This window comes from Diceros bicornis, chromosome 7 (genome assembly GCF_020826845.1).
Source record: "Diceros bicornis minor isolate mBicDic1 chromosome 7, mDicBic1.mat.cur, whole genome shotgun sequence".
Lineage (NCBI taxonomy): Eukaryota > Metazoa > Chordata > Mammalia > Perissodactyla > Rhinocerotidae > Diceros > Diceros bicornis.
This window is the reverse complement of record NC_080746.1, coordinates 6,967,988-6,982,848: the sequence shown is the minus strand read 5'-3', so window position 1 is coordinate 6,982,848 and position 14,861 is coordinate 6,967,988. Positions and strand designations below refer to the sequence as shown.

General features: G+C 36.3%; 1 protein-coding gene across 3 annotated transcripts in view; it reads right to left on the bottom strand.

The window, feature by feature from the left end:
• The window catches only part of ARHGAP32 (Rho GTPase activating protein 32), a 321,714-nt gene that overhangs the window by 87,060 nt on the left and 219,793 nt on the right, over nucleotides 1-14,861 (bottom strand). For all 3 annotated transcript variants that reach the window (XM_058544821.1, XM_058544819.1, XM_058544820.1), the window contains 4 exons: nucleotides 12,792-12,929; nucleotides 10,582-10,674; nucleotides 9,597-9,719; nucleotides 7,979-8,056 (listed from right to left, as the gene is read on the bottom strand). In XM_058544821.1, the coding sequence (XP_058400804.1) occupies nucleotides 7,979-8,056; nucleotides 9,597-9,719; nucleotides 10,582-10,674; nucleotides 12,792-12,929 (432 nt within the window). The remainder of the gene's footprint in view (nucleotides 1-7,978; nucleotides 8,057-9,596; nucleotides 9,720-10,581; nucleotides 10,675-12,791; nucleotides 12,930-14,861) is intronic.

Genomic DNA, 14,861 nt, shown 5'->3' with positions numbered 1-14,861 from the left:
CAGCCGAGATGCCAGGCATACACCCAGCTGCACCAGGGACCTGGCCTACTTGCTAGTAAGCTAGCAGCAGCTGCAGGCCATGCAGCTGGCTGCACTAGGGGCCTGGCTGGCCCACCAATGAGCTAGAAGCAGCCTTGGGCCACACAGCCAGCCGCACTGGGAGCTGGGAGCAGTTGCACAACCCAGGGCCTACAAACCAGCCATACTGGGGACCTGCCCCACCCACCAGTGAGCTCACAGAGGTCATGCGCCACTAGACCCCACAACCAGCGATACTAGGGGGCTGCCCCACCTATCCGTGCACCTGTAGCAACAGCAGCACACACAGGGAACACCTCTGGAGCATTTGGCACAAGGGACGAAAGGGGAGCATGCTGCTGGGCCCCATAAGACGTCTCCTACGTAAGTCCACATTTCCAAGATTGGGAGATGTAGCTGATCTCTCTAATACATAGAAATAATTACAGAAAAGTAGGAAAAATGAGGAGACGGAGGAATAAGCTCCAAATAAAAGAACAGGACAAATCCTCAGAAAAACAACTGAATAAAACAGATATAAACAATCTAACTGATAAAAAACACAAAGTAACAGCATAAGAAAGCTCACTGAACTCTATAGAACTGATGAACACAGTGGGAGAACTTCAAAAAAGAATTAGAAAATATAAAAGAGAACCAATAAAGGGGCCAGCCCCATGGCCTAGTGGTTAAGTTTGGCGCACTGCGCTTCAGCGGCCCGAGTTTGCAGGTTTGAATCCCAGGCGTGGACCCACACCACTCATCTGCCATGCTGTGGCGGTAACCCACATACAAAATAGAGGAAGACTGGCACAGATGTTAGCTGAGGGCTAATCTTCCTCAAGCAAAAAAAGAGGAAGACTGGCAACAGATGTTAGCTCAGGGCAAATATTCCTCAGCCCAAAAAAAACAAACAAACAAAAAGAAAACAGTAAGAGCTGGAGAATACAATAATTGAGATGAAAAAAAATCACTAGAGGGAATCAAAAGCAGTGCAGATGACACAGAAGAATGGATCAGCAATCTAGATGACAGAGTAGACGAAATCACACAAGCTGAACAGAAAACAAGGACAGTTTAAGGGACCTCTGGGAAAACATCAAGCATACTAATATTCACATTACAGGTGTCCCAGAAGGAGAAAAGAGAGACAAAGGGGCAGAGAACTTATTTGAAGAAATAATAGCTGAAAACTTCCCTAACCTGGGGAAGGAAACAGACACCCAAGTACAGAAGGCCCAAAGAGTACCAAACAAAATGAACCCAAAGAGGCCCACATCAAGACACATTATAACTAAAATGTCAAGAAATAAAGATAAAGAGAGCATCTTAAAAGCCCCAGGAGAAAAGCAACAAGTTACATACAAAGGGAACCCCATAAGGCTATCAGTTGACTTCTCAGCAGAAAACTTTCAGGCTAGAAGGAAGCGGCATGATATACTTAAAAGTGCTGAAAGGAAAAAACCTACAACCAAGAATTCTCTACTTGGCAAAGTTATCATTCAGAATGGAAAGAGAGATAAAGAGTTTTCCAGACAAGCAAAAACTAAAGGAGTTCATCACCACAAAATAGGCCTTACAAGGAATGTTAAAGGAACTTCAAGTGGAAAAGAAAAGGACACTAATAGAAATAATAAAATTATCAAAGAAAAAATACAGGGTAAAGGCAAACATACTGTAAAGGTAGTGGATCAACCATCTATAAAGCTAGTATAAAGGTAAAAAGATAAAATTACTAAAATCATCTATATGTACAACAAGAGGTTAAGGGATATACAGAAAGTCATCAAATCACAAGGTTAGAGAGCAAGAGAAGAAGAAAGGAACGGAGAAGACCTACAAAAATATCCAGAAAAAAAGTAACAAAATAGCAATAAGTACATACCTACCAATAACTACTTTAAATATAAATGAACTAAATGCTCCAATCAAAAGAAATAGGGTGGCTAAATAGATAATAAAACAAGATCCATATATGCTGTATACAAGAGACACAATTCAGACCTAAAGACACTCACAAACTGAAAGTGAAGGGATGGAAAAAGATATTCCATGCAAATGGAAATGAAAAAAAGCTGAGGTAGTAATACTTATATCACACAAAATAGACTTTAAAACAAAGATCATAACAAAGGCAAAGAAAGGCAACCATAATGATAAAGGGAATAATCCAACAAGAGGATATAACACTTGTAAATATCTATGCACCCAAATACTATCTACATACCTAAATACATAAAGCAAATATTAACAGACATAAGAGGAGAAATTGACAGTAACACAATAATAGTAGGGGACTTGAACACCCCACTTACATCAACAGATAGATCACCCAGACAAAAGATCAATAAGGAAATACTGACCTTAAATAATACATTAGACCAGGTGGACTTAATAGATATGTACAGAACATCTCATTTAAAATCAGCAGAATACACACTCTTTTCAAATGCACATGTAACAGTCTCCAAGACAGATCACATGTTAGGCCACAGAACAAGTCTCAATAAATTTAAGAAGACTGAAATACTATCAAGCATCTTTTCCTACCACAATGGTATGAAACTGGAAATCAACTAGTAGAAGAAAATTGGAAAAGTCACAAATACATGGAGATTAAACAAAATGCTATGGAACAACTATTGGGCCTACAACGAAAGCAAATGAGAAATCAAAAAATACCTGGAGACAAATGAAAATAAGAGTAAGACATACCAAAATCTATGGGATACAGCAAAAATGGTACTAAAGAGGTAAGTTTATAGCAATACAAGCCTACCTCAAAAAACAAGAAAAATCTCAAATAAACAATCTAATGTTACACCTAAAGGAATTAGAAAAAAGAACAAAAGAAACCTAAAATCAGTAGAAGAAAGGAAATAATAAAAATCAGAGCAGAGGGCCGGCCCCGTGGCTTAGCAGTTAAGTGCGCGCGCTCCGCTACTGGCGGCCCAGGTTCGGATCCTGGGCGCACACAGACGCACCACTTCTCCGGCCATGCTGAGGCCGCGTCCCACATACACCAACTAGAAGGATGTGTAGCTATGACATACAACTATCTACTGGGGCTTTGGAGGAAAAAATAAATAAATAAAATTAAAAATCAGAGCAGAAAGAAATGAAATAGAGATTAAAAAGACAATAGAAAACATCAACGAAGTTAAAAGCCTGTCCTGTGAAATAACACAAAATTGACAAACTTTTAGCTGGACTCACCAAGAAAAAAAGAAAGAGGGCTCAAATAAATAAAATTAGAAATTAAAGAGGAGGAATTACAATGGATACCACAGAAATACAAAGGAGTATCAGAGAATACTATGAAAAGCTATACACCATCAAATTGGATAATCTAGAAGAAATAGACAAATTCTTAGAATCATACAATCTTCCAAAACTGAATCAAGAAGAAATAGAGAATTTGAATAGACCTATCACTAGTAAGGAGATTGAAACAGTGATCAAAAACCTCCCAAAGAACAAAAGTCCAGGACCAGACGGCTTCCCTGGTGAATTCTACCAAACATGCAAAGATTTAATACCTATCCTTCTCAAACTCTTCCAAAAAATTGAAGAGAGGGTACACTTCCTAACTCATTTTACGAGGCCAACATTACCCTGATACCAAAACCAGACAAGGACAACACAAAAAAAGAAAATTAAAGGCCAATATCACTGATGAACACAGATGCAAAAACCCTCAACAAGATATTAGCAAATAAAATATAATGATACATTAAAGATCATACACCACATGCAAGTGGATTCATTCCAGTGATACAAGGATGGTTCAACATCTCAAATGAATCAATGTGATACACCACATTAACAAAATGAGGAATAAAAATCACAAGATCATCTCAATTGATGCAGAGATGGCATTTGACAAGATTCAGCATCCATTTATGATAAAAACTCTGAATAAAAGGGGTAAAGAAGGAAAGTACCTCAACATAATAAAGGCCATATATGACAAAATCACAGCTAACATCATACTCAATGGTGAAAAACTGGAAGCTATTCCTCTAAGAACAGGAACAAGACAAGGATTCCCACTTTTGCCACTCTTATTCAACATAGTATTGGAAGTTTTAGCCAGAGCAATTAGGCAAGAAAAAGAAATAAAAGGGGTTCAAATTGGAAAGGAAAAAGTAAAATTTGCAGATGACATGACTTTATATATAGAAAACCCTACAGAATCCACCAAAAAAACTATTAGAAATAGTAAACCAATAAAGTAAAGTTGAAGGGTACAAAATCAACATACAAAAATCAGTTGCGTTTCTATACACTAACAAGAAAATAGCAGAAAGAGAAATCAAGAATACAATCCCATTTACAATTCCAACAAAAAGAATAAAATACCTAGGAATAAAGTTAACCAAGGAAGTGAAAGATCTGTACACTGAAAACTACAAAACAATGTTGAAAGAAATTGAAGAAGACGCGAAGAAATGGAAAGATATTCTGTGTTCACGGATTGGAAGAATTAACATAGCTAAAACGTCCATACTACTTAAAGGAATCTACAGATTCAATGCAATCGATAATCAAAGACCCAATGACATTTTTCATGAAAAAAGAACAAAGAATCCTAAAATTTATATGGAACAACAAAAGACCCCAAATAGCCAAAGCAATCCTGAGAAAAAAGAACAAAGCTGGGGGTATCACCATCTCTGACTTCAAAGTATACTACAAAGCTGTAGTAATCAAAACAGCATGGTACTGGCAGAAAAACAGACACACAGATCAATGGAACAGAATTGAGAGCCCAGAAATAACACCACGTATCTATGGACAGCTAATCTTCAACAAAGGAGCCAAGTACATATAATGGAGAAAGGAAAGTCTCTTCCATAAGTGGTGCTGGAAAAACTGGACAGCCACACGCAAAAGAATGAAACTAGACCACTATTTTACACCACACACAAAAATTAACTTAAAATGATTTAAGGACTTAAATGCAAGACCTGAAACCATAAAACTCCTAGAAGAAAACATAGGCAGTACACACTCTGACATCGGTCTTAGCAGTATATTTTGAATACCATGTCTACTCAGGCAAGAGAAGCAAAAGACAAAATAAACAAATGGGATTACGTCAGACTAAAAAGCTTGCGCACAGCAAAGAAAATCATCAAGAAAACAAAGAGACAACCCAACAACTGGGAGAAGATATTTGCAAATCATATATCCGATAAGAGTTTAATATCCAAAATATATAAAGAACTCATACAACCAAAGAAAAAAAAAACCCCAATGAAAAAATGGGCAGAGGATCTGAATAGACATTTTTCCAAAGACAATATACAGATGGACAAAAGGCACATGAAAAGATGTTCAACATAACTAACGATTAGGGAAATGCAAATCAAAACCACCAGAAGATATCAATCAGTTCGTGCCAATCAGAATGGCTATTACTAAAAAGACAAGAAATAAAAAAATGTTGGAGAGGATGTGGAGAAAAGGGAAGCCTCGTACACTGCTGGTGGGAATGTAAACTGATACAGCCACTATGGAAAACAATATGGAGATTCCTCAAAAAATTAAAAATACAACTACCATATGGTCCAGCTATTCCACTTCTGAGTATCTACCCAAAGAACATTAAAATACTAATTCAAAAAGATATATGCACCCCTATGTTCACTGCAGCATTATTGACAATAGCCAAGACTTCGACACAACCTAAATCCCCACTGACAGATGAATGGATAAAGATTTCATACACACACACACACATATATATGTGTATACACACACACACACACACGTGCGTACAATGGAATACTACACAACCACAAAAAAGATGAAACCTTGCCATTTGTGACAACATGGATGTCCCTTAATGGTATTATGCTAAGCAAAATAAGTCAGATGGAGAAAGACAAATTCCATATGATTTCACTCATATGTGGAAGATAAAACAACAACAAACATATAGATACAGAGAACAGACTGGTGGTTACCAGTGGGGAAGGGAGTGGGGATAGGGCAAAAAGGGTTCAAGGGGGACATTTGTATGGTGACGGATGGCAACTAGACTTTTGGTGGTGAACACAATGTAATGTATACACAGAAGCTGAAATATAATGACCTACACCTGAAATTTATATAATGTTATAATCCAATATGACTGCAATAAATAAAATGTTGAGAAGGACTAGAGGGATTTTAAGTGGAACTCCCTAATTAAAAAGAAACTAAAGTCCAAAGAAAGCAAGTGACTTAAGAAAAGTATAATATGAAGACCATACTGTCATTTTAAAGTCAAATTTATTTTCGATCATCTTTGAGACCCTAAAGTTTATAGCTCATTTCCATGAACATGGAGAACTGACCCCTTAATTGGAAAAAAGTTAACCCCAGTCTTCTATTTAGTTTTATATTTAATCAAAGCACCAATTACTCATAGAAATTAAGAAAATCAGAGCACAGATAAAGGAAGACTCCAACTGTACAAACAAGAAAATTTGTGGGGTAACATGGCTGTGATTTTTCTGGTTTTAACCATCAAGTTAAACTGCTGTAGATGCTTTTTTTTTTTCTTCGTGAGGAAGATCAGCCCTGAGCTAACATCCACGCCAATCCTCCTCTTCTTGCTGAGGAAGACTGGCCCTGGTCTAATATCTGTGCCCATCTTCCTCCACTTTATATGGGACGCCGCCTCAGCATGGCCTGACAAGTGATGCATCAGTGCGCACCCAGGATCCGGACCCGGGCCGCCAGCAGCGGAGCGCGCGCACTTAACTGCTAAGCCATGGGGCCGGCCCCTGTAGATGCTTTTTTCATGGATAAAGAGATAGATAAAACTAAATTTGTAAAATAAAAAGCAGAATTATTGAAATTTAAAAATCAACATTTATTGAGTGAAAAATACGCCTCAGGCCTGATCTAAGTACATATTTTACCCTCACACATTTAATCTTCCTGATAAGGTTACGAGGTAAAGAATAGTCCTACAATTCCCACTTTACAAATGGGGAAACTGAGGCATAGAAAAGTAAAATAACTTACTCAAGATAATACCAGATTACAACCCAGGCAATCTGGCACCAGAGCCCACACTCTTAACCCCCATGCTATACTGTCGTAAACTACATGATTATTTTTTAATAAAAAATATTTTCATAAATAGACCACAAAAAACCACAGGTTATATATTAAGAACACAATTTTAAGGGATTTTCAGATGCTCTTCTTTTGGTAGTTGCAAAAGATAAAAGAAAACCTATCTATCATACGGAAATTAGTGCCAATCTAAAAAATGCCACTATCGGGTCTCAAATTATTCAGTCATATATGGAAAAAGAAATGAGATTTTAGATTCTGTGGCTGTTCTGCAATTAATACATTATTTACATTAACAGTTACAATGCATTTTTAAAGAAAAATGTTGATCAAACTGACTTAATTCTAGAGAAAAAAATATATGTGAATCATGCTTTAAAATCAATATTAAGGGGCTGGCCCAGTGGCATAGTGGCTGTGTTCACATGCTCCACTTTGGCGACCCAGGGTTCACAGGTTTGGATCCTGGGCGTGGACATATACCACTCATCAAGCCATGCTGTGGCAGCATCCCACATGCAAAATGGAGGATGACTGGCACAGGTGTTAGCTCAGGGCCAGTTTTCCTCACCAACAAAAAAAAAAAAAAGAAAAATCAATTTTAAAAGCAAGGCAGAGTCACAGGCCTGATGAGCTAAAAGTGGTCATCAGGCATGTGATTCTGCTCATACTTTGGCTATGTCACCATTTAGAGAAGATAAAAATAACCACAACAGTAACTAGAAAAGGAAATCCAAGTCTAATATTATCTACATTCTTCTATCATTGCAAACAAAATTTCTGATGACAAAGTCTATTGCCAATACAGTCTGTAAACAGAAATATTACTGAGGAATAAAGAAAAACCATTCTTTGAACTCTTCACACCTAATTCTTTGTTGCCCACCTGAAATCCATGCTTGCCTCTCCACCATGTGCTTAACACTTTTGGGGGCATGTCAATAACAGAAACAATGTCTCCAACCTAGGAGAAAAAATTTTAAGTGAAATGTTTTTAGTCAAATTTTAAACCAATTGTTATTGTCTAGAATTTAAATCTGAACTGTAACAAAAGATAAATACTATCTCATTCTCTGGCGAATTATTTCTGGGAAAACATAACACTTCTTTCGGTAAAGAATTTAATAATCTTAACAATTTGTCAAAAAGAGGTCTACAAAAGTTAAGCAGTAGAAAGACTGCAATCCAATTAACACATGTTTAGTAACTTCAGGAAGCCAGATTTAATAGTGCAAGATTTTTGAGTGCTAGCCATCATACCATCATCACTGCTTCTGTTAGAATACTCTGTCACTGCTGTCACTACAAGTGATCAGATTCACTTATAAAAGACAGCTTTAAATACTCATATTTAGAACAACAGCAGCTTCTATTCATACGACACTTAGTGCATGTCCCCAGCACTATGTTGAGTACTTGACATACCTTATTTACTCACACAGGAAAGGCCTAAGATGTCTACAATTACTGGGTTATTCTTTGTAAGTGTAAAATTTGAGGACAACTACATTTCTTTCAATAGATGGTACAATATAACATTTCCACTAAATAGCTTCATTTCTTCGCTTTAAAAGAGTGAAGTTTATACAAACATTTACAAAATCACATATATAAAAATTATAATAATAGTTTTTAGTAATATATTTAATGGAAGTTATATTCTTCAATCAAAATAAGTGATGATCTCTGTAATAAAACACAACTAAGTACTTTAGAGCAATGTTACTAATGTATACAATATTGCTTTAAGAATTTTTTTGTATATTCACAACTAATTTTTCAAGTCACAAAAGAAGCACCTTCACAAAGCTACATTTGCTAACAGACACAGCATCTTTCAAGACCTACACTCCTTTGTGCACATAACCTAAAAACTTAGTTTGAGAACAGTTCAAAATCTATACAGTAAAAATTTATACTGTTTTTTCTTAAACTGAGTTACTGTCAGTATTTTTTTTTTTGTCTGTCATCAGCCAAAATTAAAGGAAGAAACAATTCCCCTACTTTTGCATCAGATCGCAAGAAATGTTCATTTCACTTTTCATCTTTAACTCAATCTTTGAACGAGAAGAAAGTTATCAGTGGGTATCGTTTTCGGGTACTAAAAACACAAAGACAAAAGACGGAGACCTGGCTTTCAAGAAGCTCACAGAGACAAACAGGAGAACAATTATGATTGAATGTAGTAAGTGATATGTCAGAGAGAAGCCATGAGAACAGTTCAGAACGACATTCACTCTAGGCTTCTGCGGGTTACGTATCTGTCTGGAGTAGAGAGAAGAGGATCAAGGATGACTCCCTAGAGGAAAGGGGAGACATTTAAGCTGAGTTTTCAAGGATAAGTACAGTCATTTAAATAAAAATAGATGGCATTCTAAGGCTGGAAAATAACGGGGTATAGAAAAATCTAATGCTTTTAATTGAGGAAATGATTTAAAAAGTTAAAGATGAGGCTGGAAAGGTAGCAGGGACTGAGCTCACACATAGCATCTGTAGTCATTTACCTCTAACGTCAATTCATCAGGGGCCCGAGCAGTGTACCGCTTGATAACGTGAGCAGCACCGACAGCAGGAGTGTTAATGGATGATTCCTCATGAACAAGAAGGTGATTTCCTTTATTATCAATCTGTAACAAAGAAAATGTACTATGAGATGGCTAAAGACATGAGACTTGCCAAAGTTTGACTATCTATAATATAATTTGATTTAGAGAAACTGTAACCCAAAGAATCTTTAAAAAAGAAACTATTATTTATTGAGTACTTAATACATGCCAGTCATTGTGCTGTGGATATATATGATACATATAATATATATGATTTAATTTAATCCTCATAACTCTAAAAGATAGTTATCATCATTACCATCATTTAAAGACGAAGATGCTAGAGCTAAAAGAGGTTATATAATTTACAAGAGATTAAATGATTCATCCAAGATCACACAGCCAATAAGGGAAGAGTCAAGATCTCAATGCAAGTTGGCCTAGCTCTAAGTTCTATATTATTTCTCCTTTCCATTCTCTCTTCCCAATTTCCACTGGGAGAAGAGAATAATATAATTCGACATATGCAAATTAAGGAGAAACACCTAACATATTTACTGGATACTGTATCACTCAGGATTTATTCTTAAATAAAACCCTTTAAAAGGGTAATTGTCTCTTATTCATAAATAACCTGAAAAATATTTTCAGCTACTAAGTCAACACCTTGCTAAATTGTACACATTAATACATTAAACACCAAAATAACAGATGTCACTATAATTTATAAAATACATTAAAATCAGTTTCCTGGCTTATCAAAGAAAGATAGATTTGAGATGAAAAATTTTTAATGTATCACAAATCTATCCTTTCAGATGATGAGAATAAACTCCATTTCTTCAATTCTTGAAACTCAATAGCTATCAAAATTAAATTAATATTAAATTCTTAAGTAGACAATTTAAAAATAACCTTTAATAAGAGGTGAATTAGATAATACCTCCATCCAAGTAAGGGCAGGTCCACAATTGATCTTGTTGCCAGCAATAGCTGAAAGGCGGGACAGGTAGGCCATAAGCATCTGAGTGACTGACTAGAGTTCAAGAGAAAGAGAAGATTCAGTGTAACTCAAAGTAAATATACTACACTCTCTGTCAGAGGAATTGGTATAAATTGATTTTCTCTGGGGAAAAAAACACCTGCAGATTTGTTGTCATTTTAATAGTTATAAAAGGATTCTTCACAGTGGCTTAACAGTTTCACGAACTGCAACTATGGGCACTTACATAGTAATTCCCTGTCTTGTGTAGAACTTGAACTTTCAGCCCCTCATCATCAGGGGTTACACTGTTTTATAGCTTCTAATTTTATTGCTTTCCCTTTCTATTTCTGTACTGAAAATGTAAAAAGATAATTATAGCAGACATTCTTTGCTTTTCTGCCCAGCTTTCCCTTGCTTCTCTGAAACTCTTTCTCCACGACCTGCTATAATCTTCCATGCACTCGGCTGTGGCAGGACAGCCATGTCCATACATGATCCTCCATCACGGGTTAGGTGCCTGGCCCATGAAGGAGACCTAACATTAACTGGCCTAACACCGGTTACTGCAGGAATTAGGAATTGTGATATAAAATTTCAGCTCAAACTGGCTGCTGTCTTAAAAAGAGATGAACAGCTGGGACCTGTTGGTGGTGGCCATGTTCTAAGACAGTCTAAGAGAGAAAAATGTAACAGACAGGCAGAGATGGGAAAGGGAGATAGAGAGACATCTAGGTTTTTTACCATACAAAAGAATCTGTGGTTTTAAGACATTCCTGAGACCTTGCTGCACTGTCAGTTCTTGGGTGACTGATACTGTCTCTACTTTGCCACACCCACTTAATTGTCTTGGAATTAATTATAGATTTCAAATGGCTTCCCCTCAAGACTTGGAAGATATTTGGCACTGTTTTCATGCATTCATTGTGGCTGCCAAGGAGTCTAATGCCAATACGATTCTTGCTCTTTTGAGAAAAATCTGTTTTTTGCTCTCTGGAATCTTTTTGCGTTTTCTTTCCATTTCGGCATTTTGAAATTACACTACAATGTTTCTAGACATGTGTCTTTTTACTCATTAGATTTAACACTTAATGGGCCCATTTAATCTGAAAACATGCCTTTCTTTAGCTTAGGGAATTTTCTTATATTAACTTTTAGTTACTTCCACCCACTCTCTTATCCTATAACTCCTATGACAGGGCAGAGGGAACTTCTGGATCTATTCTCCCTGATTCCCAACTGTTCTCTTACAACTTTTGATCTTGCCACCCCTTGTGGGGCCGTTCTCTCATAAAGCCTGCTCTCCCAGCTTACTACTCTCTCCTCACATGTGTCCATTGGTACGCAGTCCAGCTATTCAGGTTTCCTATTAGTAAAATTAATTTAAATGATCATTTGTTGATTTCTGAGATCTGACTTTTAGTTTTATAAAAATCTGCTCTCATTTCTTGAATGTGATAGCCTCACTTTCTCTTTGATGATAGTGACCATGCTTCTAAAAGCCCTCTCTGCTTGCTCTTCTATTTTGTTTATTCAGTTTTTACATTTAAAATTGCTAGTTTGTCTTCTGCAGTCCTCTCATACATGTCTTTTATGCTGTATTTTCAATCACTCCCATAAATCTTATCCCATCTACTTTCAAAGGTTCCTCATGATTTTTGGTTCCCCGATGGTTCTTTTTATTTTCTGATGTTATAAAAAATCTCTTCTCTTTTAAAATTTCTTAAAATCTTTTATATTTTTACTAGACATTTTTGGCAGGTGTGGAGATAGGTGCATAGACACAGCCTGCCATCATAAACTAAGCAACCAGTATTGTTTTAATATGCATTTCTTTGACTATTAGAGAGGTCAATGGTTTTAATATGCATTTCTTTGATTATTAGAGAGGTCAATGGTTTTCCATATTTTTGCTTCCATACTTTATACTCTTTGAGGAATGGTCTGCTCATATATATTACCCATTTATAAATTATGAATTGAGTTTTTTCTTATAAAATTATCTACTTTAATTCTAAACATCCTACATAGCATTACTAAATTTTCAGTTATGAAATAATAATCTCAGGAATCATCCTGAGTATTCAATACAAGCTTTTATTTAGTATACAGACAAAAATTTCTGCTAATTTATATATAGTGATTACTTCTGCAAAATACTAAATGCTTACCTCTGGACTGTCCTTCAGGGTATCCGAACGGGGAAGCTCTGAGAGCTGAGAGAATCGTCGGTCATAAATACACAAATGAAGATGTTTATCAAGTACCCGAAAATCTTCATAACTTCTTTTAACAATCCAACTTTTGCCCTATGGGTAAGAAAAAAGATTCCTATAATTCATCTCTATTAGGAAATGCTTATGAATCAGGCCTTATTCTATAACAGTATTTTATTCATGAGATTTTATATTTTCTAATGAAAACCTTCTATTAACTTGACAGTATATAGTTAAACTCTAAAACACTCTAGTGAGTTCAAGCACATTAAAAGGTCAATAATGGAAAATAAGATAGAACTCTCCACTAACCCTCTTCCTACCACTGGTCAGAGTCCACTGGCTTTCCTTGGCAACAATAACTGCTAGATGTAAGACAGCATGTGACCTTAAACTCACAGAAAGAACCATAAAATAATTTGGGTGAGAGAATATTACCGAAAATTAAAGAAAAATAAAACCAGGTTATTGATCAGTTATCACCAACATCTTCTGTGACTGAGACTGGAAATATACTGAAAATCAAAACTACTGAAGTCTTCCTCTATAAACATTTGATATGCACGTATCATCTAGAACTTATCTCTCTCCCCACTTCCGAGGTTTTCTTCTTTTCCTTGACCAACCTCACAAGCTCATTAAAAACAAAAATCCACTCCTAGACATATTTATTACATGCTGTCTTCTAATTTTTTCTTGACTCTATCACTTCTTATAGCCCAAGCTTTAGTAAGGACTGACATCATTTCTTACCCGGAATATTGCTAGCACTCTTTGCCTTTGATCTCCTCTCCTTCTTCCTCCCCCACTAGACAAAATACAAAGCTTATCAGGTCACACTGCCAAAAATCCTTCCAAAGCTCTCATGGTCAGCAACGATGAACAGGTCCCAAACACACCTCATTTAGTTTTGCAATTTAATCTAATTTTATATGGAGGCTTCCATCTCATAAAAATCTGGAGGGACTGGGAGAAAAGGGCTCCGCAGCAACTGACTCAGAATTAAAGAAAACATTTTTACTGTAGCTCTTTTTCATTTGCCTCAGTTAGATGGGGCAGAGCAGGTGGTATCACTTCATGGGAAAGGTGCTAAATTCTAAATACAGGTGTGTCAGAAACTAACATGATAAAGTTGTCTAATCCTACTTTGGACTGCAATTCTCCATTACATAGATGGGGAGCAGGGTTGTTAGAATGAAATAAAAGAATAGATGTGGCAGAGACTTTTAAAGAACAGTGGCCTGGTCTCTATTCTACGAAATGCTAGTTCAATAAGTCTGGAATGGGATCCAGTTAATTCTGATGATCAGCCTGAATTGGGAACCACTGATCCATAGGATTAAGTCCAAACATATTTGCACATATCAGGGCTTTCATCACCGGAGCCCTGTCTAAATTTACAGCCTGATCTCACTCACTACTCCTCCATGCCCTTTCTTTGCTTCCAGTTACACTCAATTACTTGCATTTATTCAATTTATGAGATGTGTGTTCCTTTTCTTGCCTCCATGATTTTTAAGTGCTATTCCTTCAGCTATGGAAAGTCATTCTTTCACTCTTTGGTCAGGTAAGCTCCTTTGTTTTCTCAGTTCTACCACTGCCTTCTGCCCAAAGTTTTCCTGAAAGATCACAGGGGGCTAAATATCTGTTCCTTTGGGATGGCAAAAATAAACAACAAAGGCAGAAAAAAAAAAAGAAAAACACCACATAGTCGCAATTATTTTTTCTTTCACATTTTAAAAATTATGCAACACTTCAAATATCAGAGAAATACAAAAACTAATTTAATACATACCTATGTCTCTATCACAGAGATTAAACAGATACTGACTTTTTCTCCCCCAAAGCCCTGGACGTTTTTTTAAAGAACCAATTATTTACAGACATAAAGCCCCATTCTCCCTCGTGTCCCCTTCTAAAGGTAAGGACTGGAGTTGATGTGCATTGTTACCATGCATAAATGCATGTTTTAAACCTCTACGATATATGCATGTATCCATAAAGAATGTATATTATTGTTTTGAG